We start from the raw sequence: 27,987 nt of genomic DNA, 5'->3' as shown, positions 1-27,987 counted from the left end.
TGTGGTTAGCATGGTGGACTGCCATTCATCTAAAGACAAACTTTAAATCTTCTGTATGTAAACTGAGCATATTTTGCTCTGAGTTGAAACATTTTTGGGTTTTCCTTAGTGTAGTACCCGTTTTTCAGTGACAGTTTTCTAAGTAGAACTTTGCCTTAAGATAGCTAAACAGACTTTTTGAGATGAGCTGTGGAATACAATACATTTCATGGTTTCTGGTTTGCTTGCAGAGTAATTTGGATATTCTAGAAACATCATAAGGTCCTTACAAAAAGCACAATTCCTCAAGAATTGTCAAAAATAATGTATTACTATGGGCTGTAGTATTTAGTTCATCGCTAATGGAGTATTGATAGGGCTATCATGCATCAGGTTTTCCTGGATGTTTCCTCTTCATGACTGTAGGTTTTGCCAAATGAGATTTTTGCGGCTTTTCAACTCTTTGGGTTCCCATATGTCAAATATCTTCAGTCACACTATTCTTCATCTAGAAATTCTGTATGTAACAACAGCACATTTTCAGTATTGCATTTTCATCCTCCACACAATGTCCAGCCAAGCTATATTATCAGCTAATTTAGCTGGAACTCTTTAGTCTGCAAGGTTCTAAATCATGTTTGAAGATGTGGTAACTGGGGTCTCTTTCTTGCTGGCAGAAAACTGTTGATTTCATTGTTACAGAGAGATTTCAAGAACCCTTATTTGGAGAAATGGAAGGAATGCAAACTGAGTTTTCTTTAACGATGTGGCATGTTGCTGCTGCCCTAGGACAGTTTGTTCTTTCTAAGATTCTATATTGATTCTAAAAAGTGGTAGACAAAAGCATTCAGGGAATTATCGATATCCCATGAGCAAATAAACTCCTGTTGAGCTTGGTCTTTGGACTATGGTTCAGACCTTAAAAGAGGTCCTTAGTTAACTGTACTTCAAAAATAAATAATCTTACTTTCTGATAGGATTTTATTTAAGAAATATACCACAAGACTGAGCTAGAGAGAATGAAGGAGAGTTGAACATCAAATTCCTAGTATGACTTGGGCATCAAAATCTCTTAGGTAAATCCTAAGATTTGAGGATGACATATTTTGCTCTTGCAGTCATATTTGATTTGGGCTTCACTTGTGGTGTATATAATGTCTGTTTTGAGACGCTTTCGGAGACTAATGTATTCTCATACTGTGTGGCTAGCTGCAAGAGCTCATAAGGAAGAGATTTCAAACAGGAGCAGAAAGGTGGGCATGATTTTAGGCTACTGAATTATGAAGCCAACTTCATGTGGGAGGCAGGGAGACAAGGTGAAAGTTGCCTTTAAATTTGTTGTGAGATTAGGAAGTGTCTGAGTTGTTGGCATCCTAATTTGTATTGTAAATTGTTCTAAACGCACAAACGAGAGGCAGTTAAAAACAAAACAAAACCCTACGTTTTTGTGATAATTCTGCCGTTGCTTCATTCTTTCAGAGACAATTCTCTGCCTTTGTCTTCGTGCTCCCGCAGGAAACAATAAGGTCTGTTTACTTCGGCATCATCACCCATGCAACTCGGGAAAGATGAAACTGACCCCACCCCTCCTCGCTCTCTCCCCGCCTTCCTCCCCGACCCCCATCTGCCACTCATCCCTCTCCCTTATCCGCAACGGCGCTGCCATACCGCGCCTCTTCCAGGCCCCGCCCCGCAGCCCAGCGCTCTCGGCCGGGGGCGGCTGCGAGCACGCTGTTGTCCCGCCTGTTCTCCCGCCTCGTTTCGCTGTTCCCTGCTGAAGTTGCATGCCGTCCTCAGACAGTGCAAACGCGGAGCGGGGCGGTCCCGGGCAGCGTCTCCGCTCCCGGTCTCACTGCCTCCGTGCCCTGCTGCTGCGTGGCGCTGCCGAGGCGCCCCCCGTCGGGCGTGGCGCGGGCTCTGCGCGGCTTTGCCTCCGCACCATGGGCGCAGGGGCAGGCCGGCGCGGGGGTAGTGCTTAAGGCCTCGGGAAGCTCCTGCGCGCTCTCCGAAGGGAGGAGTGGACGGCGGCGGGAGAGGCGCTGGCCGGGTGTCTGCGACCAGCGGATCCCGAGCCACCACCACCCCGGCCTTTTTGGCCGCGCCACGGAGCCTGCGGGCCATGGACGCAATGCCGGGCGAGACCGAGGATCCGAACAGCCGCGAAGCGCAGACAGTGTTTGAGGCCCTGGGGCGCTACGAGGACACGCTGCGGGGCGCTGTTCGGGAGATACATGCGGACATCCAGGTGTTCAAGCAAGGGGTGGGCCAGCAGGTGGAGGAGGTGCTGCGACTTGCGAGCCCTCTGGCACACACTGTCTCAGAGCTGCAGCAGGAGAACCGGCGCCTGCGGGTGCAGCTGGAGCGCCTGGCTCGACAGGTGGAGGCCCTTGGCCAGTCGGCGGGGCTGCTGCAGGACTGGCCAGATGGAGCAGAGGAGAGCCCCCCACCTGCGGGACCTGGCTCTCCGGGGCCGCCTTTGGCCAGTGGCAGGTTCTCCAGCCATGCGAAGCTAGCGGTGACTGGCCGGAGCCAAGTAAGTGCCCACCGTGGCTGGGGAGGCAATGGAGGGAGGGCCACGAGGGTGCGTGAGCACTTGGGTACGAGTGGATGCTTCACGGGTGTCACTGAGCTCTGCACTGGCATGGGGGAGTGTTTAGTGACATGGGGCACTTGTGCAGTGTAGCGTTGATGAGTTTTTGGGAGGTACTCTGAGGAATGGCCTGGGCTGTGACACCATCTGGAGATGTTTCTGGTTATGGCAATTCAAGTCTAGAGATCTTAGGGTGGCAGCAACCTCTTGGTTCAGTACAGTTAGAAGTAAGAAGAGAAATTGGGGGCGGTCTCAGCTATCAATATATACAGATATATGGAAATATCTGTGTGTGCTTTCTGGAGTAGATTCGGGGGGATCTGTGTGCCAGCAAAACTGTTTGCCAGTTGGCAAGCACTTAAAGAACAGCTTGGCAGCCTATAGCAGGCAGTAACACGCTTCCCTAAGATAGTGACTTCACATCCTGAAGTGTGGCATTTTTGCTGTGCAAGTGCAATGAGCATTGCTTTGGCTCATTCCAGAGAGCTAGGCCCCGTGCAAGCTGTCATGGTATTCATGACCTAAACAAGCACAAACAGTCACATTCTCCCTACTGGTAAAGCTGTTTCTGCACCATGGTGGAGTGTTATAACTTGGTGCATGGAAACCCCAGTTAGTAGGAAGCTCATCTGACAGTGAGTTTTCTGTAGTACTTTTCATATATGCCTGGTTCTGTGGAAGGAGCTGTGAGAGTTCCTGTACAATTCTGGACACCAGGAGGTTACCTCCAGACAGTACATGGTGACTGTCACATCAAACTGTGTGGTATTAGAGAGTTGGCTTTTAGAGCTGACAGCCTATTTCGTATGATATTGCTTAAGCCATGTCTTACCTGAGGTCTTTGAGATTTGTAGCATGAAAAGATGATAGATGAGTTATCCAGGCCTTGGGGATGGAAAATAAAAGCTTGGAAATAAAATTCACACCAAGTTAATTTGGTGGGACTGGACAAGATTCTGTATAACATTCCAGAACTTTTCCTCCTCACTGACTCGAGGGTCAGGGCATAGGGCTTCCCACCGCTGGCCAAATAAGAAGGCAAAGCTGCAGCGTGATGCGCTGTTCCAATGCCATTGTGGCAGCTGCTGCATTTTCCTGAAAATTACAAAGATGAACAGCATGCACATCTTTCAGATCCATTCCTTTTTGCTCCATGGAGCCATCCACACTTACTTGTATTGCAAAGAGCAGAAGTAAGCTCAGTACCAGGGAAGGGACAAGAAGATGTAGTCCCTCACACATCTCACTTGCTTCATCACCACCGTCTATTTGTAGTGTGTACTCCAGACTGTGTGGTAAGCCTTGTGTCAAGGTTATGGCAATATCCAGCTCTAGGTATAAGTCTGGGTTAAAGCACAGAATGTACTTTTGTTCTGATTGAAATTTTCTCACTTAGCTTTGAGGGTTCAGGGAAGATCACTTTAGTACTGGTAGTTCTCCAGTATCTTCCCAGCAATTTTCCCCACTGGGCAACTTTCAGAGTTAGCACAACTGATCGAGAAGAAATCTCAGGACCAAGAACCACAGGAGATGTAGCTGGAGCTACACACACCAAATGTATGCAGTGAAAACAACTTTTTTGTTGTTAAGGTTGTGATGTAGCTGTGCTCAAATGGCTAAAGCACAAGCCTTAGTCACTGTGCAGGTCACCTAGGTTATTTGTCTTGACGAAAGTGTTCTCAATTGCTTAGTTGCTTGCAATTTTTGCTTATACAACCGAAGCACTAGAAGCAGAGTACCATACATGACACTGTGTATGCTTTCAGATAAATGAGTGTCTGTGTTAAAAATTAATAAGACTTCTAGCCATAGTAAATGCTTCTACAAGGAGAAACAAATAATACAGTTCTGGAAATAATAGCAAATAAATGTGTTCTTTTGCTCCTGAAAAGATTTTTTTGGTTAAATTTCTTTTTACTGTGTGGTTGACGCAGTGTTTATCCCAATAAAGAGCTGGGTTGTGTTTCCTTCAACATTTCTAGCAAAATACTCGGGTAAGAATTAAGAGTTTCTTTCTCAGATTGGAGATTGAGTACTGGAGGTTCTGAGCATCTTTAGTGATTGAAATGTTATTTTCTAATGTTGTCACATTACTTTTCAAGGTAATTTCACTGAGGAAAAAAAAAGTGAGGCTAAGGAGTTCCAAGCATAGTTCAGACAAAAGTAAAGACACATATCTCCTTTTAAGTATAATTTTTGGGCCACCTCGGCTATGCTGTCCTTGAAATCTGGTATACAACAGTGTAAGTGCTCATTTAGATGGAGCCAGCTGCCTTTGGTTCAGAGTATTTCAGTATAGCAAGTGAGCTGTTCTTTCGGGATGACTTTTTGTTTGCCCCCATTTCCTGCATAAGACACAATGGTGTTAATGTTGCAAAGGATTTGTTCTCTGTTTACCCCAAAACAGGGCTCTCCAGCTATTGGGAAAGGCAGCTTTGGGGAGGGGGGTGGCGGTTGTTTGTTGTTTGCATGTTTGTTTTTGATATGAACAGCAAAAAGGACTGCTTTGGAGATTTTTATTTATTTATTTATTTATTTCCTTGTCTTTTTTTCTCACATTTTTTTATTTTTCTTTCATTTTTTTCCTTTCTGTTTTTTCTCTCTGGGGTAGTTTCTGTATCACTGACTTCTGCAGAGCAGGATGATTTGGAAAGTAATTGGAATTCATTAGTTTTGGTATCAGGTGGTAATTTGGATCAAAGGTTGTCACATTCACAGTCTTATTTTCTGCATTCTTTAAGATTTCACATGAAAAATTGCTCACTTTTCTTTTTCTATCTTGGGATAGTGGTGAATTTGAAATTTTAATAATGAAAGAAGAATAACTTTTTGTATTTTTAAGACTAGCAAATCCACTTGTTTAGTTGCTACAGCTGGATCCTGAAGTGTCTAATTATTTCTTGATTGACCCTTCAGCTAGGTGGATCTGAAAACTCTAAATTTTATAAACTGAATAAAGGTTTTATCTCTGTAAAACAAGAAAGCAGTGTCTGTTTGGAAATCAGCTCTGTGGAATGTTCCAAACAGAAAGGGAATGTTCAAATCCAGCACTGATAGCAGCCAGTATATGAAACTTACATGCCAGAAACCCTGGGACAGGTTTAAAACTATATGTTTTTTTTTAAAAAAGATTAGTTTTTTTTTAATATTTTTTTTTAAAAAAAGATTAGTTTTTGCCTTCTAACTTTTCCTTTAAGTATTTATGCAGTATTTGTGGCACGTGATATTTTGTCTCTAAACATTGGAGTGGGGAGGTGTTGTAAAACTAATGGATGGTAACATAAGTCTGGGATCTGGAACTAGATAGCTTGAGCAAGATTTTGAGTTATTCATTCTGTAGACTGGATTTGCTTTTTATTTACAATATGGTTGTGTTTATAATAGAAAGATTTTTATGTAACAAATGATTCTTGCATAGTAGAGGTGATCTTGCATGAGACCAGAACCCCGTTTTATTATGTTCTATATGTAAATATGTTTTGGATGGTGTCAAGCAAATTGCAGTATAAGAGACGAAAAAAGCAACATTACTTTGAAAGTAGTATCGACTTGTTCCAGTGATGCTGTCCAGGCAGAAGATGGGGGCGGGGGAGAGGGCCCTGCTTTTTTATTATTATTACTTGTGGTCCCTTCTTCCCAAAGAATCATATAATTCTGTGTTTTTATGTTGTTTTATTTTAGCGAAACATTTGAGAATAGCATTTTAGCAAGCAAGACCTGTGTTTGAACTCAATGGTCTTTGCAGGTCACATCCAATTGAACTATGCTATTCTGATCCATTTTTTTTAATCTTCAAGGAACCTTGATTGCAAAGTCTTAGTTTCCATTATTTGTGTAAGCATAGTATTATGAGTATATATGTATACTCATAGTATATATGAGCTCTGTTCTAGCTGCACGCTCATCTGTGACACAAGAGTCTGCTCCCCTAGCCTTATGTCTTTTTTTCTTGATGTGACCTCTGAAGAAGCCATAAACTGGCAGCATGGGGTTCATTTTTGTCAGCCCCGAAGTCTGGGAAAGTTTGGGTTAAAGCAGGTATCTTGGACTCATCCTTTAATTATGATTGTGTCACATAAACAGTTTTGATCAGTTCCTTCTGCTGAGGTTCAGGGCCTGACAGAAGATGTTTTTGGCAACTTTCCTCATAGCTGAGGAAGGTATCATTTAATTCAAAAAGTTGTTGAGAGAGTCAAAACTAGGAAATCTGTATGTTTTCTCCTCAAACATTGTGTCTAGATTGTCTTTGACTTGCCAACTTTTTTCTTCTCCTTCTTCTTCCACAGAATGCAAGATGCTGAATAAATGAAATTAAAAATGAAAATAAAAATGCAGCTCTGTGTTATGCCAAAGGTAGTGATAGTCTTAAAAGTTACGGGAATGGGAAAGATAAGCTTAGGTGTTGTCTGCCTTCGTCTTTTTTCAATGTGGGAAGCAGATTAACACATCACTGTGGTAAGGATTTGTGGATTTTATGATCAATCACAGTACCTTTTGGTGGTCTTCTGTCTAATAAGTGTACACCACAATACCTTCCTGTTCCTCTGTCCCCCTTTTTATTCATGCTGCAGCCTCTCTTTGGCAGAAGCTCATCACTGTCTGCCTACTGTCAATATGTGCATTGTCTCATACAAAGATACACTGATTGGGGTGAGCTTCTAGGTGCTCTGTAACCTAGGTGCCACTGGATTGTATTTCACCTATAAACAAAGCTGAGTCAGAGCTTCAATGAAATGCTTTTCAAAAAAATCATCATTATGTGATGCTGTTCAAATGGCTGCTCCTGAGGCTTGTAATACAGCAGAAGAAAGGTTACACATGAAAGTGTCCCAGACTGTCAAAGATCTGAGACTGAGGCAAGCTGGCTTTATATTGTTACAAGCACATTATTTTCTGCAAGAAGATTCTTCTCCCACTGACATAAGGTCAACCCCAGAGGAATTAATGAACAAAACTGAGGAGGTGGTAGCACAGGGTAAGGGACCTTCTCAGATATGTCTACAGGGTCAAACGTCTTGTGCTTTGCTCCAGATGGAGACAGTTGAGGTCTGTCAGGAGCCTTGTAGATGCCTTTGTGTGGCTCTGAGCTAATGATAATACATATGCCTTGGTGAGAGGCAGGTATAAGTGCTTAGGATTCATCTTTGTTTTCTTTAATACAGTCTAACTGCAGTGTGCTACTATGTTATGACATTCATGTCATCCTACATATGACTGCTTGTTTCCACTGCAATCTAATAACGTAACTGTGTGGAAACAGGATCTGATAGACAACAAGTGGGTTTTGATAACAAAGAGGGTTATTTTTTCATGTGATTCCTGAGCTGACATGATTTGCTCTGTGGTTTATAAGATCTGATGCAAGGGAGGTAATGGAGAAAGGAGGCCAGGAATGGGAGAAAGAAAAGGTCTCCACATTTTAGCAGTAGTGCTCAGGAAACGAAACGCAGGCTTGGCAATGCATGAGTATGATTATACAGTTTACCTGTGCTGAAGCCAACATGCAACTGGTCAAGTTTGTGCATAGGTGCCCTCAGCTTCCATAGCTAGCCTACAGCGTAGACCTTCTTTCTTGTGATGTGGATTCCTAAGTCCTGCTTCTTGAAATCTGTCTACAGCGGTTGTTTTGCAGAAGGATCTGCTTTTGAAAATTCCCATGCGCAAATAAATAATTTGCAACTGTATTGTTAGGCTTTTTCACTGACTGCATTAATGCTTTTCCCTGTGTTTTTTTTTTTTTTTTTTTTTTTTTTTTATAATGTAAATATAATGAAAACAGAAATCTAGCATATGGATTCCACAGATATCATGAAGAAATGCCTGAAGGTTTATCCGCAACGTTTATTTGCCATGAGAGAATGACAGGATAGCCACATAAATTAGCAAAGCAGTGTTTTACAAGACTTCTATCCATATAAATGACATAAGATTATGAAGGGTAAGCAGATGGAGAACACTCTTATGTTAAACAAGAAAAGAAAAGTGTGCATTTGTGTGTCAGCCGTTAGCCACTGTGGTTAACTGCAGTCAGTCTTTCTGGTATTTTGATGCTATACTTTAATTTGGCTCTCTAGCCAGGCTAGACTCTGATAGCTGTTTTCACAAAGGTATCAAATAGAATATGTTTGAAAATTGAATTTTAAAGTTGCTGTTTGCCGTCCCTTGCAAACACTAGGGTTCCTATCCTACCTGCCTGTGATTGTTAGAAAGGAAGAATTCTTACATTTTTTTCCTGAGTGAATCTCACATGCTGGCAGGAGCATTATCACTTAGGATCTTTCCACGGTGATTGTGGTTGAACATGATTTCCTTTGTGAACTAGGAGGACTAAAAATACTACAAGGGTGGTCTGTTTTGATACTGTTAGAAGAGTTTCTATTCAGTGTTGACAGATTGCTAGAAGGACATCTGTAGAGAACTGGCCAGCTATGGAGAAAGCAGCAGAGAAATGCATAGTTGGGTTAGGAACACCTGGGAAGATCTAAACAAGTATTACGTATACGTACATCTCTCTGGTGACCTGATGGCACTCAACAGGTAGTCAGCCCAGGAGTTACCACATGAGACATGGGGAATACAAACAGGCAGATTAAGTTGTCCAGAAGTCACCTGACATTACATACCACAAAGCCATCTCAATTCACTTTGATGTGTAACAAGAGGGAGGTATCTCTCACACAATCAGATAAAGAGCACTTTTAGATCCAATGATTTTTATTGTGACTCTTACGATAATTGGTGCATTTATGAAAAATTCTGGAAGACTGAGAAATCAGTCTTGTTTGAGAGAGATGAAATCTCATTTGTCTGTCATTCTTCTATGATTTGACCTCGTTTCAGACAAAGGCTTGAAGATGTAACAGGTGTGTGTACCTCAGTGGCTCAGAGAGGAAATAAAAATAATATATATATTTCTAATCTCGGGGTCTGGTGCCTACTTTTTCTGAATGTGCAGGGTGTTCTCTAGTGTGTTACTGTGTTTTCCCGTTTTACAGTGGCTTCCAGCTATGGATCTCCAAGGTCTTAACATCATTGCAGTGAAGGAGAAAGTATTATTACCTGACATTATACAGAAGCTACTGAGCTACAGAGAGATTAGTTCTAAGAGCAAGCCTAAGACATGTGACTCATTAGCATTAACTTTGTCTTTTTCAGTTTAACCAGTACCCCATCCTGTTGTACTTCACATTATTAAGCACAGATGTATGTACCTATACTTCTGTTATTTAAAATCTATGTAGCTAGCATTGACAGATTAAGTATTCTTATACACATGGGTTTGGAAGAAGGTTGGCATCTTCGAAGGGAAATTTAAAGTACTTTAGTCTGACTGTACAAAGTGCGTGGTAGAACCAGACCACAGATCCTCCCAGTGTTCTGTTAGCACACTGGTATTCATCACCTCCAGACTGGTGTCAGTTTCTTACACAGTACTGTTAGCCAAAGCATAGTAATCAGTTTGCATAAAATAAATTAATGCAACACCTGTCACTGCATTAGGAAGCAAATTCAGTGAGGAGGATGTTATATGATCTTTGCAATGTTTGACTGTTTTGCTTCCTTGCTGTCTTTGATTTCAGTGTAATGATGCATCCTTTATCAGTTGATTTTGTCATCTTCACAAGGACTGAGAGGCATGCTTTTCTGAAAATGTCATTAGTGAAGCCTCTAAATGAAAGATATCCCACAAAAATCAGAGAAGCTGACAGTGCTTTTGCTTGTAAGACAGTTTAGATGTCACAAAAGAGTGAGAATTCTAAATGCTCTAACTTCCAAGCTAATTTATTTTCCATTCCTATTGAGTAAGAAACATAAAGGAAAATTAAAAGAAAACAAATTATCTTTGTTCAAATTGAAATACTGAACCCCTATATGGATATCGATTTGGTTTGGAGAACTCACAGTGCGGTGTATCTTAAGGTGGGCTAACCAAGTTATGGAACAGACACTCCACAGCTATTTTAGGTGCATCTGAAACCTTAACAGGAATATCAAAATAAGTCTATTTCTTTTAAAGAACATTGTGCTAAAACTATATGTTGTGTAGCTTGGTTTTGTTTTGTTTAGAGGCAGCTCTCTTACAAATTTTAATGGTAAACAGACCACGCTTGGCTCATCATGTAACCTCCAGAACCTTACCTAGCAGAGCATGTAAGTGCACATGTAACTCAAGGAAGTTAATAGACATAGAAACTAGGAAGCAATGAAACCTGTCTGAGAAATCTTTAAGGGTCTTCTTTTCTTAGAGTGCATCTTCCACATTTTTATGAAGTCACTGGTCCTCTTCTGAACTTGGTATTGTTTTGTTTGAATATCATGTCCAGACTTTTTCTCACCAAGTGTAAGAACAAAAAGCCAACCAAAATCAAACAAAAACTGACATGAAAATCTGAACTCAGATTAAAAAGTAGTATACAACCCAATATAGTAACATAACACCATCCAAGCTGAGCCTGAAATACATTTCATGGTATCTGAATGACCTGTAGCCATTTCTTTCAGTGTTTTATTGTAATATATCACTGTAAGAGACTTGCTTGGATTGCAGTAGGTCTTTATCTTGAAGTCAGGTTAATGGGCCTTTACTACACTTCAGCAGTTTCTCCAAATTGTGCTAGTCTTGAAAAGCCTGTGTACCAATTGTGATCTGAAAATATAGAGCCCAAGCTTGACTTTAAGAGAAGAATTTTCCTTGACTTTGCTAGTACAGGAGCATAGGTCAAATTCTACAATATATACTTGTGTTCCATTGAAATCAGTTGGAGGTTGACACTTGAATGTTAGGAAGGTCAGAATCTAAGCCCAATACTTTATGCTCTGTGAGAAAATTGTGCTTAGGCTGCCTTACTGTAATCTGAGTTAACAAATTTTTAGTGAGGCTTCAGACCAAAGTTACCAGGAGCTGAGTGAGGTTTATACTTGAGAGAAAGAGTTCTTGTGTCTCAAGTAATGTATATTAAAAGGGTTTGTGCATTCTGCAGCATCTAACAAGATTGAATGTTTTTAAAATATCTCCAAGATGCCTGAAAGTTTTTGTCTGGTGTTCTTATTGAAGTTCGGATGAGTGCAAACAGCAGACAAGTGCCAATATTTTTTTGTTGTTGTTGAGCTGCCTTGAGTCCTATGGTTTCTCTGTTTTTCATGAGATATAATTTTCCCCCTTAGAAACAAGTTTCTCCAACAATTTCTGATGAAGCTACGGAAAAAAAATAAAGTCAAATCACCAGTTTGCTCTGTATTTCCATTGTACAGAAAGCAAACAAATTATTTTATGTCTATACCCTGCCTCTTTTCCTTTTTTATTTGTTTTTATACTAATCTGCAGCATAAAATCTTCATATTTATCTTGTCTGTCTTTTAAAAGCAAAAACAACAACCAGAAAAAGTGTTTGAATTGAACTATATAAGGGATTATATTCATAAAGACATGTTACAGAATTTATTTAGGTATTTAGATTTTTTTTGGCCTGTCTGATAGTTAGATGCCTGTCTAGAGTCAATTCTAACTTTTTCACCAATTTTGTGGGGAAAAAAAATATGGGGGGCAAAATTTGACTCTGCTGCATGTATACACTTACTCTGGGCAGCTACATTTTTTTAGTTGAGGTTATTAGGTGTCTGCAAGGTGATTTCTTCTTTATTTAGTTCCTGAACCCCAAAATCATATAAGTTCTTATTGATTATTTTAAAACAAACATAAAAACAACAAAAAAAACACAGACGCACAAAACCACAAAAAACTTGGCTGATTTCCCTGGGCATTAGGTGGAAAAAGTCTTGTTTTTTCCTGAAGAAAGTATCATTAACAGAAGTTGCAAATTTTAAGTCAGATATAAATGTCTGGGATGATACTTACTGTAATGCTTTTCACATATGTTCTCAGAATGTCAACTGTCTATTTTATTGCAGGAAACAGAATATTAAATGTTAAAACATTTGATGCAGTCTGAAATACGTAAAGGTCTTTTTAACCTGACATTGAGAGAAGTTACGAACTTGAATCCAGAGTGTATTTCAGTGGTGAAACACTGATTATCTCATGAATTATCTCAATAGCTTACTTAAAAGGGCATAAAACATTACACAGGTAAAAATACTAGAACTGGGAATAGTACGATTGAGGAGAGTAAAATAAAGTTAGAAACATGATACTTTTTGTATGGAAGAAGCCTGACCTTGTAATATGAGTTGTACAGGAGGATGACTACTCTTATTTTCTTTAGTAGTCTGAAACAATGTAAGCTCTATAGCTAAATAGCTTCTTAATACTCCAATTAGAGAGAAATGGACTCTTAAGCTGGTCAAGTTGTGCATGCTTCACCTGTCTTTCCAGGACTAGGTGAACACTATTCTTGCATCTATTTTCACACATCCATGCATACCCTGAGCCTTTCTTACAGATACCCTGAACACACTCAGCAATTGGTACCTCCAATACAACCAGGCTAAGCTTACGTATATGCATGTACGTATACAGCTTAAACACGTATTACTTCACATGTGTAGGTAGTTCTATTAGCTGAATCTGTATATTCATGCAGTTAAGGTAATGCACGATGTAGGGTAGTTCTGTGAAAAATACGACAGAAATATCTCAACACAAGCAGTGGTATTGGCAGTATAAAAAAATGCTTTAGCTGCCACGTAGGAAGGGCTGGTTTTGCTGTTAAAAAGACTGCAACCAATTCAGAAGGAATTACCCAGTAAGTCTTTTATATGTCCTCTTGTCATCCTGCAAAATCTCTGTCTTTTTGAAGTCTTTTGCCACGTTAGCCCTAGACAAATGTAATTTATGATTATTTTGGACTTAATGCATGTCCTTGTGAATTTAGTGGAAGCCCTGCTAAATGCAATCAAGGCTTTGTTTCTGATTATATGATTAAATGAATACCAACTATATCTACCTATATTTATCACACGTAGATGGAAATTTTTGTCCACTAAAGCATTATTTCCATGCACTCTTAATAAGATGGATGGCCTTGTTTTAACATCAGCATCTCAGACTTTCTGATAAAATGAAAGGGAGAGAACAGGAAGGTTTGACCTGAACTTAAAATTCTGCATTCCACTTGTTTCTCCACAATTGGACAGGGTCTTCTGTTTTTCACCATCACAGTGATGGTAGATGAATAGCTTACATAGCTTTATCTAAGAAAAGTGGATAAAGTGCCCTCTTAGGTGCATGGAGCCTGTTGGGACAAGTATGTGAGGACTCATGCATGACCTGCATTGCCAGTGGTCAGTTTTCAATTTTTGGCCTTCAGAGTTAAGCCATTGCTCCCATCCCGTATTGTGGTCAGTAATACGGGGAAGGCCTGTTTTTGACTGGGGTTCCTGGGTTTTCCTCTGACTTTTGATATTGTTTGGAATTTAGTTGTCTGTTTTCTGCTCTGACAGAGTGTAGACCTGGATGACCACCACAAACCTGAGTTTAGAAGAGTTTTTAGTTCTTCCATCATTGAAAATGGACACCAGTCTTCATCAGGTAGGAAAAGAGCAAGAAATTAAATAGCACTACTTATAAAATACCTGATCATGGCAGTCATGGAGCAGCTTTTGGTTGTTGGAACCATTAGAATCTGTTATGGTTTCAGCATGGATTTTGTCCTGTGGCACTGTTTATTTCCTACTTAGGAAAAATTAGGAAATAATTATTAGGAATAAAATATTAGGAAATAATTAACTTTACCGTTGAGCATGCACTACAGTGTTTTATAAATTAGAACCTATTATTGTTAGGTTATCTCAGGGCACTAGTGATAATAAGGCCTGCTATTCTGGGTTCCATTTTAGCCTTAAGTCTCAAAACATTTTGTGAATTACCAATCCACTTCCATCATCCTTCAGTGGGGGAGGGACTTCTTATCTCAATTTTAGATAAAACTGAGGCTACCAGCACTTCATAAAACCAAGAAAAGAACAAGAATGCTGACTCCTAATCCACAGCAGAAGACTGGGTGCAGGAGTTGCACAGAGGAAGAGAAGGTTACTAAATGTAGGTGCTAGCGAATTAATGATTTGAACAAGCTGTTCTTGCTGAGTGTCATGTAATGCTGTAAATGGTATAATGTCTCAGAGGGAGAACCGGGTAGAATAATACCAATGACTTGTAAAATTAAGTTGTTGCATGGAAATGGGTTTGTAACTTTGTTACAAATCTGTAAATAAATTTACTTCCTCTCTGCTTTTCTTTTATTCACCAGGTCAGGCAAAAGTCTCCCGTGAACTGGCCTCTCTTCGCATGTCAGATTCTTCCCCTGAGGCCCATGCCCCTGCAGTCACATTACAGATGCCTCACCTTCCTGTTACTGCGGTAACCAGAATATCAGGAGAAACCATCTGTTCAACAGGAGCAGCTAACGCATCCCCTGGCATTCTTGGACAGAGCAAGAGCAAAAATGAGATGGTATTGAAAACTTCCAACCAGTCAGGTAAGAGAGGAAAAAACAAGTTTGTTTTCTGAAGATGTGACTCATTTTGTTATTGTCTTGTTACCTAAGGGTAGTTATCAAAATTCGCTTCTATGGCTTCTTGTTCTATTTCAAATTGGAGTGTCTTGTGAGACACTCCAATTTGAAATACTGTGGGTCCTAGTTGGAGGTTTAGGTTATAATGTCACATCTTCAGAGAATTTTTGCAGCCTAGTATAATTGAGTTCACAATGCAGCCTATATTCTAGCACAGTTACTGAAGAAGTATCTTGAGAAGTTAGGCAGATATTGGCTAACAGGCTCAAAAATCATGTAGGGGGAGGAATGACCAACAGCAAACAGAAACACATAAAGTCAGAGAGAAAGATTGCAGAATCTTATTTTTATATATAAATTAATTTTTAAAAAAAAATCTTGCATCATTTGATTCATATTCAAGCCATTTGTCTTTGAGCTGTATTTCAGGTGTGTTTAGTCGTAGTGATGCTTATTGATCAGACTATTTATATGGGTCAAAAATTACAGAGAGAGATCAGAGGGAATTGCCAGTAAGAGATAGGGATTATTTGCAGGTTCTTCTTTCAAATTTTGTCTTATTCAAGCTAAGAATGTAACATAGCCTTCCTTTTTATTTTTTTCCTGTTTCAGTGAAGGCCTGGAATTCAAGTACATTGAGAACATTGGCTTCATCTGCCACTGGAGGTGAGCATTCCTACCATTGTGTCATGCAATGCATATTGAGAGAGATTCCATGGGGAATTCAGATCTAAGCATCTAGTTCCATTTAGTAGATACATAGTAATGTTAAAAGTTGCTAACAAAACTCCATGCAGATTTAATTTCCCAGGTTCAAAGCAAGGGGTACATATCCATATTTGCACAGTGGTGTGCATGTTGCTGTTAGTGCCAGAAACAGTGAGTCAGAACAGATAGTTTGAGCGGTGAACATTTCAGCTGACCAAGTGAAAGCTGTGACTGAATGCAAGCTTGATGGCAGCCGGAAAGTGGTGGGCCCACCTTACAGGTGTCGAAGCAAATTAATCTGAGCAGAACAGTAAGTAGTCACTTTCACATCTAAATGTCTTAGAGCAGACGTATACCTTAAGGGTTTTTGATTCCAGTGGCAATAGAAGAGTTGAGCTCTCTCCAAAATTACTTCTGACAATAATGCCAAGCTGTTACTGTCTATACAATGTACTGGCATTTCAGTTATCTCAAGTATCAGCTGAGCAGAGATGTAGCTTGTCCAGAATAGGGATGATATTCCTCCTTAGCTTAACGTCTGTGGGATTTGTACAGATATCTAGCAGTTTTTTGTAGTTCCAGATTCACATCTGTATGCTGGCATTTATCAGGGCATGTTTAAATGAAAAATCCAGTTGGTCTGGGTCCCTTCTATAGGCAGTGGGGAGAGTTCAGCACTCTGAAGAGGGTGATTTGGACAGTGTTTAGGTTGGATTGCTTCTAAGATGCCAGTTCTTCTTTGTCTATAGAAGGAGCCTTCCACAACTGAGTTCCTCCCTTGTGCAACAAGTTTTGGCTTTAGTGTGTTGAAACTGGACAAATCACTCCATTATTTCATGGTTACAGAGCCTAGCCAGAAGCTGCTACTGGGATCTAGGGTGGAAAGCACAAAGGAAGCAACACCAAGGGTGAGAGGAGGAAGATGCAAGCTTAGTTTTAAGCCACCTTTGCAATCTTTGGAGCCTATTCTACTTTACAAATTAAAACAATTCCTGGTGGAAATTAGGTCATTTAAATTGTGTTCTGTGCATGGTTAACTTCTTGGGACTCCTTATGTATGCCAGAATGACTGTTGCAAGCTGAGCTGTAGCACCCTTTCCTCCTTTCAGTGAAATATCACTTGCAGCATGTCCTCAGAAGTCTGCACAAGGGACTGGAAGAATCCAGCCTTCCCAACAGTTTTTTTTGAAGGCATTTTCTCACAGCTTTTTCTGACCTGTTTATACAATCCCTGCTGCGGTGCAACAGTTTTGCAGAGGGTCTAAATCCCTGGGGAAAATCCTTTCCTAGCTTGCTAGCTTAAACTGGAATCTAGGCAGACGCCTGCAGCTTCTAACTGTGGTGAGTGAAAATCAGTATTACTTGGCTGTCCATCAGGATAAGGCTTGAAAACGTATGAGGAAAGGAGAGAAGAGTTTCAACCCTGTTGAATCTTCTCTTTTTCTTATTTTTATACAGAGAATACCACATCTATCGCTAAGCCTGTCTCAACTGCAAGCTGTGGGATGAGCAGTGGAACCAAAACCGGTGAAAGGCAGGCATTCTTCTTGATATTTTGTTAGGCCATTATGTTCAGTATAATCTCAATTAACAGGTAGGTATTCTGCTGACTTAGAGAACAGGTGAGTCCCAGGTGCTGTAATCTCAACCTGTTAAAGGTTGTGAGTGTTCCTGAGGGGCTACATGTAGCACAGAAGGGAAGGGGTTTTAAAAAAAAAAAAAAAAGCTTTCTAGAGCTAGAGGAGTTCAAAGCGGATATAATTGTGGATTTTACATTTTTATGCTGTCAGTGAAACTCTTAGTGCCAGTGGTGAATTTTTGTTATGGGGAGCAAGTTGTCAGGCCTTTTCGAAACACTTCTAAAAATTATCAGGAAAAAAATTATCATACTTGGGCTTAGTTTTGGAAACCAACATGTGAGTGCCATCATACATCCATAGTCTGTCTAGGCTAGAGTTTGGTTTGTAGATAAATGCCTTGCAGGATACTGAAGACCTTCATTCGTCCTTCAAAAAACTGTCTACTACACATTTTTGATCAAGTCAGAGTCATAGTTGCTTAGCATAGTATTACATGGTATCACACTTAGTACTGGCATATGCAGGCATCCTCAGCATGCAAATTATCCATTCAAGAAAAGTGGGAGGGCTTCCAATTAAAGTCTCTTAAGTTGGGCTTGTAACTGCCTTGAAAATCATCCCAAATTTGGCATTATATTTCTTCTGAGTTGGTTCCAATGTTATCACTTTGATATTTTAGTTGTGATATACTGAGCACCCTGCAGAACTTGCTGTCAGGAGATCTGACCTCCAGCTGTACCAGAGATTAATGTGTGACACTGATTTTATTGCTCTTTACCTCAATTGCTCCATCTTTGTAGTGGGAAACACTTTCAAATGCCATGTGTGGTTTACTTCCTTAATGTTGATGAAATGATTTGCAGCTCAAAGGCAAATTAGAATATAATCCTGTGTCTTGATCAACTTAGCAGCTTGCAATCAGTAAAGCAACAGTGGCATGAGCTAAGGATTCTGTGTACTATAATTAAAATTTTCAAAAGTACTTCCTGAATTACTATTCAAGTTCTATTTTTGAAACATGACTTGAATCCTCCAGGAACCCAGGAGCTGAAAGTTAAAGGGATTTAGTGCTCCTAGGTGGTTTCCTTAAAAGCGTTTAATTGTTGTTCTATTTAGTGCTATAAAGCCTTTGTGATTTGGCCAGCTGTGTCTCATAAATGTTTCCTTAGAAACTTCTGTACTCGAGTGCTATTGTCTATCAATAAAGCTTTAGCCTTTACTTAAAATTGTTTTTGACTCATTCATGTCCTCTTGAAATTGCTGTGTTGGGAGGTTTAGAGTAGGCAAAAGCTGGGCATCTACACTGACTGCTACCACTGCAGAGATACTTTTTTTCTTTAACCATGTACTTTTCATGTAATTCTTCTGCAGGGCAACTGACAGTTACTGTGATGTGACACCCAAGCCTAACTCCTCTCCTTCTACCATACATCACCAAGTTGAAAGGAGGCGAGAACTGGTGCGATCTCAAACGCTCCCACGGACTATGGGAACACAGTCCCGGAAAGCACTTTTTGAGAAATTTGAACAAGACAGTGCAAAGTATGTCACCCCCTTGTGTCACCAGAGTGGGTTTGTATATGGGAAACTAATTTGTTAATTACTGCCAACAAAGGACAGCCAGGTGGGAGAACTCTCAGTGTAAGATTTTTGAGCTCGAGGACTGTAAGGTCATGTATAGATTTGCTGCCATCAGAGACTGAGCCATGGAAATTCACAGTTATAGACTCCTCTGGCTTTGGAGTTGCTCAGCTGAAGTAGCAGATCTCTTTTATCAGGAGAGAGTATTGTGAAAGCTGCCTCCTCCATTATTATAAGAGACTGGGAATATAGTGACTTTCTGTTGTCATTCATTAAGGACCAAAAACATGGACCGTTCTTTTGTGCATCATGGTAAGGTCATGATTTAAATAGAAGAGGACATGGAATCCTAGCTTTAGTGAAATGAAAATGAGTTTTTCTTGCAGGACCAGCAAGTTTAAGTTTCAGCCACGTATTTCTCAAATATCACCTGGACAGGGACTGACGCGGGCAAGGTTGCATAGATGTTGCTGACAAGTAGGTTAAAGTTTTTCTAGGATGTATTTTAATCTGGTTTCTGTTAATTTTCCAGAGGAAAAGGAGAATCCAGAGCTAAACTGAAGAGATCGCAGAGTTTTGGGGTTGCCAGCGCTAGCAGCATTAAACAAATTCTGTTAGACTGGTGTCGCTCAAAAACCATAGGATACAAGGTGAAGACATGTTAGCACTTCCAGTTCTCTCTTTCAGGAGAACTTGCCAAAAAAGTACTCAAAAAGTAAATGTAAAACATGCTATACAATGAGTTAACTTTGTCCAAAGTCATGATGTTCTGTATGGGTAACATGTTGCATGGGCAAAGCTGCAGGAAACCTATTGTATGAATGAGGTTCTGTATGTCTATCAAAGCAATACATTAGTGTTTGTCTGAAAGGCTACATTTTTGTGTTTATGGATATGAACTTCAGTGTACACTCAACACATTTTATTTTCATAGTAGCAGACTTTGATTTCTGCATTCTCATTACACAGAGTAAGTTCTGAATAGCCTTTTACCAGTACATGGAGACCGTCTCCCTTTTGCTGCACAGAAGACCAAAATATTCTTTCCTAGTTTTAGAGAAGTGCCTTTGTATTAAATAGTTGAGGTAGAATCACAGAGTGTTAGTGAGCTAATTTCTGTGAGGTAACATTGGTGTAGTTAAGAGAATTAATTTGTTGAGATTTTAGTAATTTTTTACCTGGCCTTAAGCCATAATTCCCAAGTAATTTCAAGGAGAAAATTTTCTAGTGTTCTGGGTTGTATTTTGTTTGTTTATAATGTATGTTTTTAATCTGTTTTGTAAAATGTACATTATTATTGCTGAACTCTTAATCACAGTACACTTAAACAGAGCTATTAAACATGACTGTTAGTTGCTTAACAGAAAAGCTGGGGCTTGAATTTTATACAATGGGAAAGCAGCATAAGGAAGAGACCAGTATGTTTCATTTCACTCTGACAGTTGAAAGTGACAATAAGCATTAGTTCTAAGAATCAGGTTTTGCAGTAGGCCTAATTCTTCCTGTATTTCTACTCATCTGTGTAATAAGCATTGAGTTAGGCCTTATTGAGTAGCAAAGCAAGCAGGTCTTTATCCAGTATTGCTCACAGCCACAAAATGAACCGTTCTGCAGTTCTAAATTCCTCATAGAAATGAGCAGTGTCCTCAGTTTCCACAGATAGTGAAGTGGTATGAACCTGCTCCAGAGTTCACTGAGGTTTACAAGATTCTTCACAGTATTTTCAGTGGGCTTTAGATCAGGGACCTAGAGGGTGTGTTTGCTTTGTATCTGGATGTTTCAGGCAAGAGGCTTTATTGCTGAGCATGCCATTTATTCTTACAATACAAATAATACTATGGATATACAAAGAAGGGAAGACAAAACGTAAAGCCTGTGTTACGTTGCCTTGGTTAGTGGGAGATCTGGACAGAAAACTCCAGTGAGCAAAAGCAGCTGTTCTTCCAAGTTTCCTGGTACTGCATTAACATGTGCGTTTTTTCATCATGACAGCATATTGATCTCCAGAACTTTTCCTCAAGCTGGAATGATGGGATGGCATTCTGTGCCCTCGTGCATTCTTTCTTTCCTGAAGCTTTTGATTATAATAAGCTTGACCCAGTTAATCGCAAGCAGAACTTTGAGCTGGCTTTCACCATGGCTGAGTGAGTATCACATTAGATCTCTGTTAAGTGCTTCTAGTTCAATCTTATCAATTAGGCAGCAGTGAAGAGTTTCATCATTCTTCTTGTAGATCCTGTACCTTACACGTGTCATGCCAAAAAAAGATGATAAAGCTCTGCACAGAGAATGCATAGAACAGGAGACTCAGCAGTCTAAAATTGGATGCGGTTTTACCAGGCACAGAGTAATTCACTGGAGTCTCACATTCAGGTCTTTCACAGTCTTCGGGTAGTACTTGAATTCTGCTTTCTCACCTCTGAGATTCTAGCAGCAACTGCTTAGAACATGAGACTGCTGCTAGAAGCAGCCACTGTTAGCAGCAGGTTTCACTCATGGTATTTTACCACAGAATCACATCTGTGTACAGTAGATGATATTGCTAACAAGACTGCTACAGGAAAATTTCAAAAGTGCTTTGAGAACATCCACCACAAAGCCATTAGATTTATATGATCTATGGAGTTTTTATTTTTGTTGCATTTCATTGTTTCCTGGTGTTGTAAGACAGTACTGCAGTTTTGTCCTTAGATCAGCAGGACACAGTACTGGCTTTTTTAGTAGGTCACAGGAGCGTATGTGCAGTCAGTAGATTTCAGTTGTGCTTGATGTAGATGTAGAAATTCACAGCTTCCACCTGTCACGCTTCAAGGTTCCTCATTTACTGCCTGCTGCACATGCTTGCCTTCCAAGATTCCATTTGATAGTGTGCGTTGGTAAGAACCATGTTCCAATAGGATGCTGCTTTTAAAGCAAAATAGCCTTGGCAAATATATTTTACAGAGGTTGTTACTAAATTTTAGTGACAGATTGGGCATTTACATGACCTGAGAAATAATATCTGGAAAGTTCATAAGCCTTACAAATTTGTATTTTATGGAACTTAAGCAAAACATAACCCAGAGTGTACTTAGCAAAACCCATTAGAAATACTAACAAAATAAACAGAACAGATTACATGACAAAAGTAATTGTTAACAATGTACTGTGTGACAGCATGGTGGCAAGTGGGACTTGCATGCTTTTACCTTGAACAATCCATGTTTAGGTGTCTAAATGGCTTCCAGAAAAAGGAAGTTGAAACCTGTAGGCAAAAATGCATTTAGGGAAACCCTGTTGGTTTTATATTGGGAATGTATGTAGTTTAAAAAACAAAAACATCAAATCTGGGATGAATTCTGTCTTTAGATTGTCACTATTTCACTAATCCAGTTGAATTTATGCTGAAATTCTGTTTGACAGTTCAGGTCTGCTTTATGTCTTTATATTTGATAGCCAATGAATGTTTATTCTTGGGTTGCAACGTGTAGGATGTTGAACTGAAATAGCCATCAAGCCATATCATGATTGCTAGTCAATGAAAAATAACTTGTGTGTCCACATTCCTTTAGCTGACCCTGCACTAAGCAGAAATTGGACTAGATGATCACCTGAGGTCCCTTCCAAGCTGAATTCTGTGATCCTTAGTGGATCTCAGTGAGTTCAGCATTTCTCAAAGTGACAGCTGGTATTTCAAAGGTTTGTTCAACGATATCATTTATCCCATTACCACACAGGGAATCTTTGTTACAGCAAATAGGTGTCAGGCATGTTCTCCAACATCTTTGCAAATTGATTTTTTTTTTTCAGCAGGGTAAACACAGAATGAAGTCAAGAAATAAAAGCCTGAAGGAAGCATCAGTCAAGAGGCTGGACTTGAACAGCCTTTCAGTTTATACTTACTCATGATGTTTATATACTTGGTAATAAGCAAAGAGGAAGTGAATATTGCAGCTTTTCTACTGGGTCCACTAACCATGTGCAGGCTCTGGGTAGCCTGCTCTAGTGGTTGACAACCCTGCTTAGGGCAAGGGGGTTGAAACCAGATGATCTTTAAAGTCCTTTTCAACCCAGGCCATTCTATGATTGATTCTGTGATTTATGTTGCCAGTGAGTACTTGGTGTGACTTCTGTGTCCTTGCATTTAATTGAGCAGTTTTCTCAAACTGATTTTTCTATTAGCTTTTCTGTGGCTAAGAAATGCATAATGAGATGCTGAGCAGCAGTTGTGCTTGGGTTTATTTTACAGTGATGTTTGTTTAGGTCTAAAAAATGTTATTAACAGGGAGAAAATGTGTTCAAATATCAACCTTTGACTGCAGAGTTACCATATATGCTTATTATTGTCTGTGTTGAGGGTTTTAATATCACGACAGCTAAACTTATGCACAGGCTGGCATTAATAAATTCTACTGCTGCAGAGTTAGAGGTTTGCATCTGTGGTAGGTGGTGCTCAGACTCAGTTCAGCTCAGTGAATGTATTTGAATAGCGTATACTTATAGTACAAACTCATGCAAATTACTCCTCAGCCTGCAGTAGAGGTTTATTCTGCATCTCTTTTATATAGCACTTGGTGAATTATTTTGATATTACTTTTCACAAGTAGTATCAAAATGGTATTTGATGGACTATTGGTTGGACACTAAGGAACCCTCTCCTGGCCACATGAAATGGAGACTTTCTGTTAAAGGCAGCATTGATTTGACTGTTCCATAGCTGCAAAGATGGGTAGATTAGTCACTCAGCTTCCCACAGATGTTTCTTCTGCTGCAGACCGATGTGAAATTAAGATGGTATCTCCTCTCCCCCTACCTCAAAGTAACAAGAAAAAGTAGATGTTTTAATGGAGAAAAACAGGGACTGCAGTACTAGTGATGATGGCCTTTGAACTATTCTCTTCTATTGCCAGAAGGGTTCCTCTCACAATTATTGCTGTTAACCTTGGCAGATCAAATATTTACTGCTTTTGTGATTTTTTTCATCCTAGACCTCAGCAGATCTTTTCCTTTCCATTGTTCCAGTCTCGGTTAGGCTTCTGCTCTCCAACGTGATGATCATTTGAGATTGTTGTCCAAGTCACTCACACCTTGAGGAAAGTGGAGGTGGGGAAAAGCAAACAAAAAGAACCCACGGCCACTTTGGACTTTAATTAGTAGACTTCATCTCTTCTCGTGTTTTCCCATTCTTTTAGAGTTTTTTTTCCAGTATAATAAGCAGAAAAACCCATGACTTACAAACTCATATCACCTTATTTACTGAAACTCGAGCAGAGGAATGAGAGAGATTGCACTACATGCCACAGAGATGGGATCAGATTCCAGTATAGGGGAAAAGAGGGAAAGAGTAAGTATGTTCCGTATTAACAAAAATAACAGTTGTCAACAGTACCTGAGCCTGACCATTTCAATGTTGCTGATAAATCTCAGGATTTCTTATGTACCTCATTGATGCTCAAATCAGAGCAGCAAAGGAATCTTGGAAGTAGCTACAAGCTTTAGCTTTAACTCTTGATTTGCTGGATCTGTTTTATTATTACTACAGGAAAATGGCTCACTGCGATCGTCTGATAGAAGTGGATGACATGATGGTGATGGGCCACAAGCCAGATCCCATGTGTGTCTTCACCTATGTCCAGTCTCTATACAATCATCTACGACGCTTTGAATAAAACCATCACCTCTCCAGCCAGAAGGGTGAAGTACAGTATGCTAATGGAAAGACTGACATTTTGCAAATAGAACACTATTTCTTGCTTTTTACTGTCCCTCTGCTTGCATTCACATGTGTCGCTGAATGAAGTATTGCTGAGCAGCGCCTCAAAGTGTTGATCATATCAGTAAGTCAATAACACAAGAAGCGTGTTTGAAAAAGACAAAAAATGTAGGGAAAGACAAATGCTGTCATTTTGGTGCTGTCATTACAATAATTTGTAATATTATTATAAAGATTACAGGAAGCTAAATTTTTGCCCCTGTCTCTTTTAGACTCACAGAATGGTTTGGGTTGGAAGGGACCTTAAAGATCATCTGGTTCCACCCCCCCTGCCATGGGCAGAGGCACTTTTCACTAGACCAGGTTGCCCAAAGTCCCATCCAACCTGGCCCTGAATACTTCCAGGGATGGGGCATCCACAGCTTCTCTACCACAAACTACTTTAGCTCTACTACTTTATAGGGGGTGGGCATACAAAGGTAAAGTATAAACTAACTGCTGAAGAGTTGGATCACCAAGTTCTGTTTGAAGTGTGCCTAGCCTATGACACTGTGGAAACAACTTTGAAAGCATGTTTCAAATACGTATCTTAATATATATCTGAAAGATACTTGGTTAAAATAGCAGGGTCCCAGGTACTGCTAATATAACTTTAATGCAAGTGAGCAGGGGTCAGGCAGGCCTGTTACACATTTGTAATGTCTGCCATTGTTTTCAGTTTTTAACTTTGTTTAGAATGACCGTAGTTCTGAGGAATGTGCGCACCTGTTGCACACTCCAACAAATGCACTATAAGGATGAATACACTGCACTTGTGTTTTGCAGAAGCGATCAAATTAGGCACAATGAGAAATCTGTCTACAGCTGGTATGTGAAATGCATAGTTCCATTCATACAGCAGAATACTTCTCATTAGCAGAATACTTATTGACTAGCAGAGCCACGTTCAAGTGCAGCTACAACATGAGGAGCAATACTGGCTTTTTACATTGAATTAGTTCACAGTCCCAGGTCATGTATGATTTTCCTTTGTGGTGTGAGTCTTAACAACACAGCTAAGTGCTTGGCCAATTTAGGCCTAGTAGGAAATAATTACGTAAAGGAAATTTTAGACAGCGAAAGTACTGCCAATTCACTAGAGGGAATTTACATCCTTGCTACAGTTTAGCTTATTCACAGCTACCCAAAAGCCATTTGCAGTTTCCAAATCTTCTCTCACTTTAGAGAGGTAATGGTGAGGATTATCTGGTACTTGCCAGCAAAAGATGGGAAAACTGTAGGCTGATTTTTTTAACTGCTGATGGTTTGCATGTAAGGAGATGATAGAGATGATGTTATCACATATTTTTAGAAAAAATCTATGTCTGTGTGCATTAAAAGAATGCCTGATCTAAATTCTATAACCTGGACTATTGGATTGTATAATTAAATTGAAATTAAAGTATGTAATGTATGCCCTCTCCTGGATTTTTTTAGTATTTTTAGTTTAAAAAAAAAGACTGTGTGTGTATATGACAGTTTATGTGTTTAGAATGAGTGATAAAAAAGATAATATTTTGTCAGCATACTGTATTTTTCACAGATTTTTTTTCATGTTCTGTGCTGCATCAAAAATTCAATACTATCCAAGGTGGTTTATTGGCAACTTTATGCTATTTTAAAGGCTAGATCAATTTGTTCTATGCAGGATTTTTAAAATAATAGCAGAGCCATCACCTGTTGCTTAAAAATATTTTTCCATGTAGCTGGTAAAACTTTCACACTCCAAACGCTTTCAGGATTTAAGCACTTTTTGTCCTTTTTAGTCATTTTTTTGTTTACAAGGTATTTCTGTTCTCAAAAAGCAATGCATGTGAAGCTCTATCTTATTGTACTAGCTGTATATGAATTTAAAAACAAAGACAAAAAGATAACTGTTATAGACCGCCCACATACCTCCTTAAAATCTAATCAATGCAAGCATTTTTGTAGCCCATAGCTCACTGCTACTGTCTGCCTGATTTTTGAAAGAAAGTTTCCAGAAATTATTTTCAAATAGCCAAATCTAGACCTATCATGAGGGTGCTGCATCTGCTACAAACAGACATTATTAACATTAAAAGGGTAGCCAAAGCAGCCCAAGGAGTCTGTTCCAAACTGTCACTGTCAGAGATTTTAGACTTGTTTAGGGTTTACAGCATCTCTTCCCCTAAACTTCCCCTAAAAAGTCTGGCTCCTAATAAGGTCTTGTAGACATACATGAAATAAGAAGTGCTATTAAGTCAGCATTCATAACAGGAGAAAAAGTGACAGTAGAGGAGAAGACATTCTATGAACCTAAAAAAAATCTAATTTTATTGACCAAAGTAACAAGAAAGTTCTGATTAGCCTACACTTTCTGGACTGGGTGGAGAAATAAAGGTAGCATTCCCAGTTCCGGAAACTAGGATTTCCCAGTTCCTCCTTACCAACATTCATTCTGTTTTTGATACCATCCAGTGGAAGCGTATCACAAATGCTGACTGTGCAAGCAACAGCACCAAATGCAGCAGTGATAATTGAGATCATCACCTGATGAATGAAGTAGGGAGGAGAATGGGAGAAGGCCCTAAGAAAGAGGACTCCACAATCATGAACATTTTAGGGAAAAAAGCATTCAGTTTGAGAACTATTGCTCACTTAGAGTTGGTTAGTGTTATTACCTTGGTGCTGACCGGTGATGCAACATCTATAATGGTTTTTATATCGAGAAACTGAACTCTCACAGAGATAAAGATTTAGCTGTTTTTGTTTGTTTGTTTGTTTTTAAGATTAAAGTTAAGCTGCCTTTCCAACTAGCTGATTTTGTCTAGATACCACTTGCAAAAGAAGTCATCACAAAAAAGATCAAATAGCCTTGTTTGAACCATACTGACAGTAACTATCAGCCTGTTATATTCCACATAAACCTGTAAAGTACTGCATAATTTAAAATTTGATGATCATCACTTAAGGGGAGTTTCAAAAAGAGAAAAAATCAGACTGTTTCCTGTAATTCACAAGAACAAAGTGCCTTCTTATATCCACAGATACATGTTATATAAAGACAGTAACATGTAACACAGTTGATTTCTCCGAAAAAAAAAAAAATCGTAAGTCAGAATTATAATGAATTTTGGTATATGAGTAGACCTTGTTCCTGAACAATCTCAAAGACACTATTGAGAAAAAAAAAAAAAAAAGTTTGGATTTAAAGAGGACTCATCACAAATGAATTTCACCTAAAGGAATTTAAAGCAAAGGTGTAAGTATAAAATTGTGTGATTTTGACATGAGTTTCTGCTTCACAGCATTTAGTATGAAATCACAGAGATCTCACTACTCACTATAGTAACACTAGTACTTGTGAAAAACTTCAGCAGTACCTCA

At 39.5% G+C, this 27,987-nt stretch overlaps 1 protein-coding gene across 2 annotated transcripts; it reads left to right on the top strand.

The window, feature by feature from the left end:
• The first annotated feature begins 1,734 nt into the window (after window positions 1-1,734).
• On the top strand, window positions 1,735-27,708 carry SMTNL2 (smoothelin like 2). 2 transcript variants are annotated; one of them, XM_035342787.1, is made up of 9 exons: window positions 1,738-2,512; window positions 13,970-14,057; window positions 14,776-15,003; window positions 15,652-15,705; window positions 17,206-17,281; window positions 18,699-18,869; window positions 19,441-19,558; window positions 20,901-21,052; window positions 24,430-27,708. In XM_035342787.1, the coding sequence occupies exons 1-9, from the start codon at window positions 2,099-2,101 to the stop codon at window positions 24,554-24,556; spliced, it is 1,428 nt and encodes a 475-aa protein (XP_035198678.1). In that variant the 5' UTR covers window positions 1,738-2,098; the 3' UTR covers window positions 24,557-27,708. The 2 variants fall into 2 exon arrangements, with proteins under 2 accessions (XP_035198679.1, XP_035198678.1); XM_035342788.1 differs by lacking the exon at window positions 19,441-19,558 and having other exon boundaries at window positions 1,735-2,512.
• The last annotated feature ends 279 nt before the right edge of the window (window positions 27,709-27,987 follow it).

Source organism: Oxyura jamaicensis, chromosome 19 (assembly GCF_011077185.1).
Source record: "Oxyura jamaicensis isolate SHBP4307 breed ruddy duck chromosome 19, BPBGC_Ojam_1.0, whole genome shotgun sequence".
In the NCBI taxonomy this organism is placed as follows: Eukaryota; Metazoa; Chordata; class Aves; order Anseriformes; family Anatidae; genus Oxyura; species Oxyura jamaicensis.
Note: the sequence above shows the minus strand (reverse complement) of the source record. Positions and strands in the feature narration are given on the sequence as shown.

Coding starts and splice junctions, on each gene's coding strand:
- SMTNL2 (XM_035342787.1), top strand. CDS start 2,099: ATGGACGCAATGCCGGGCGAGACCGAGGATCCGAACAGCCGCGAAGCG. Junction 19,559..20,900: donor CAAAAACCATAGGATACAAG/GTGAAGACATGT, acceptor TCATCATGACAG/CATATTGATCTCCAGAACTT. Junction 21,053..24,429: donor CTGGCTTTCACCATGGCTGA/GTGAGTATCACA, acceptor TTATTACTACAG/GAAAATGGCTCACTGCGATC.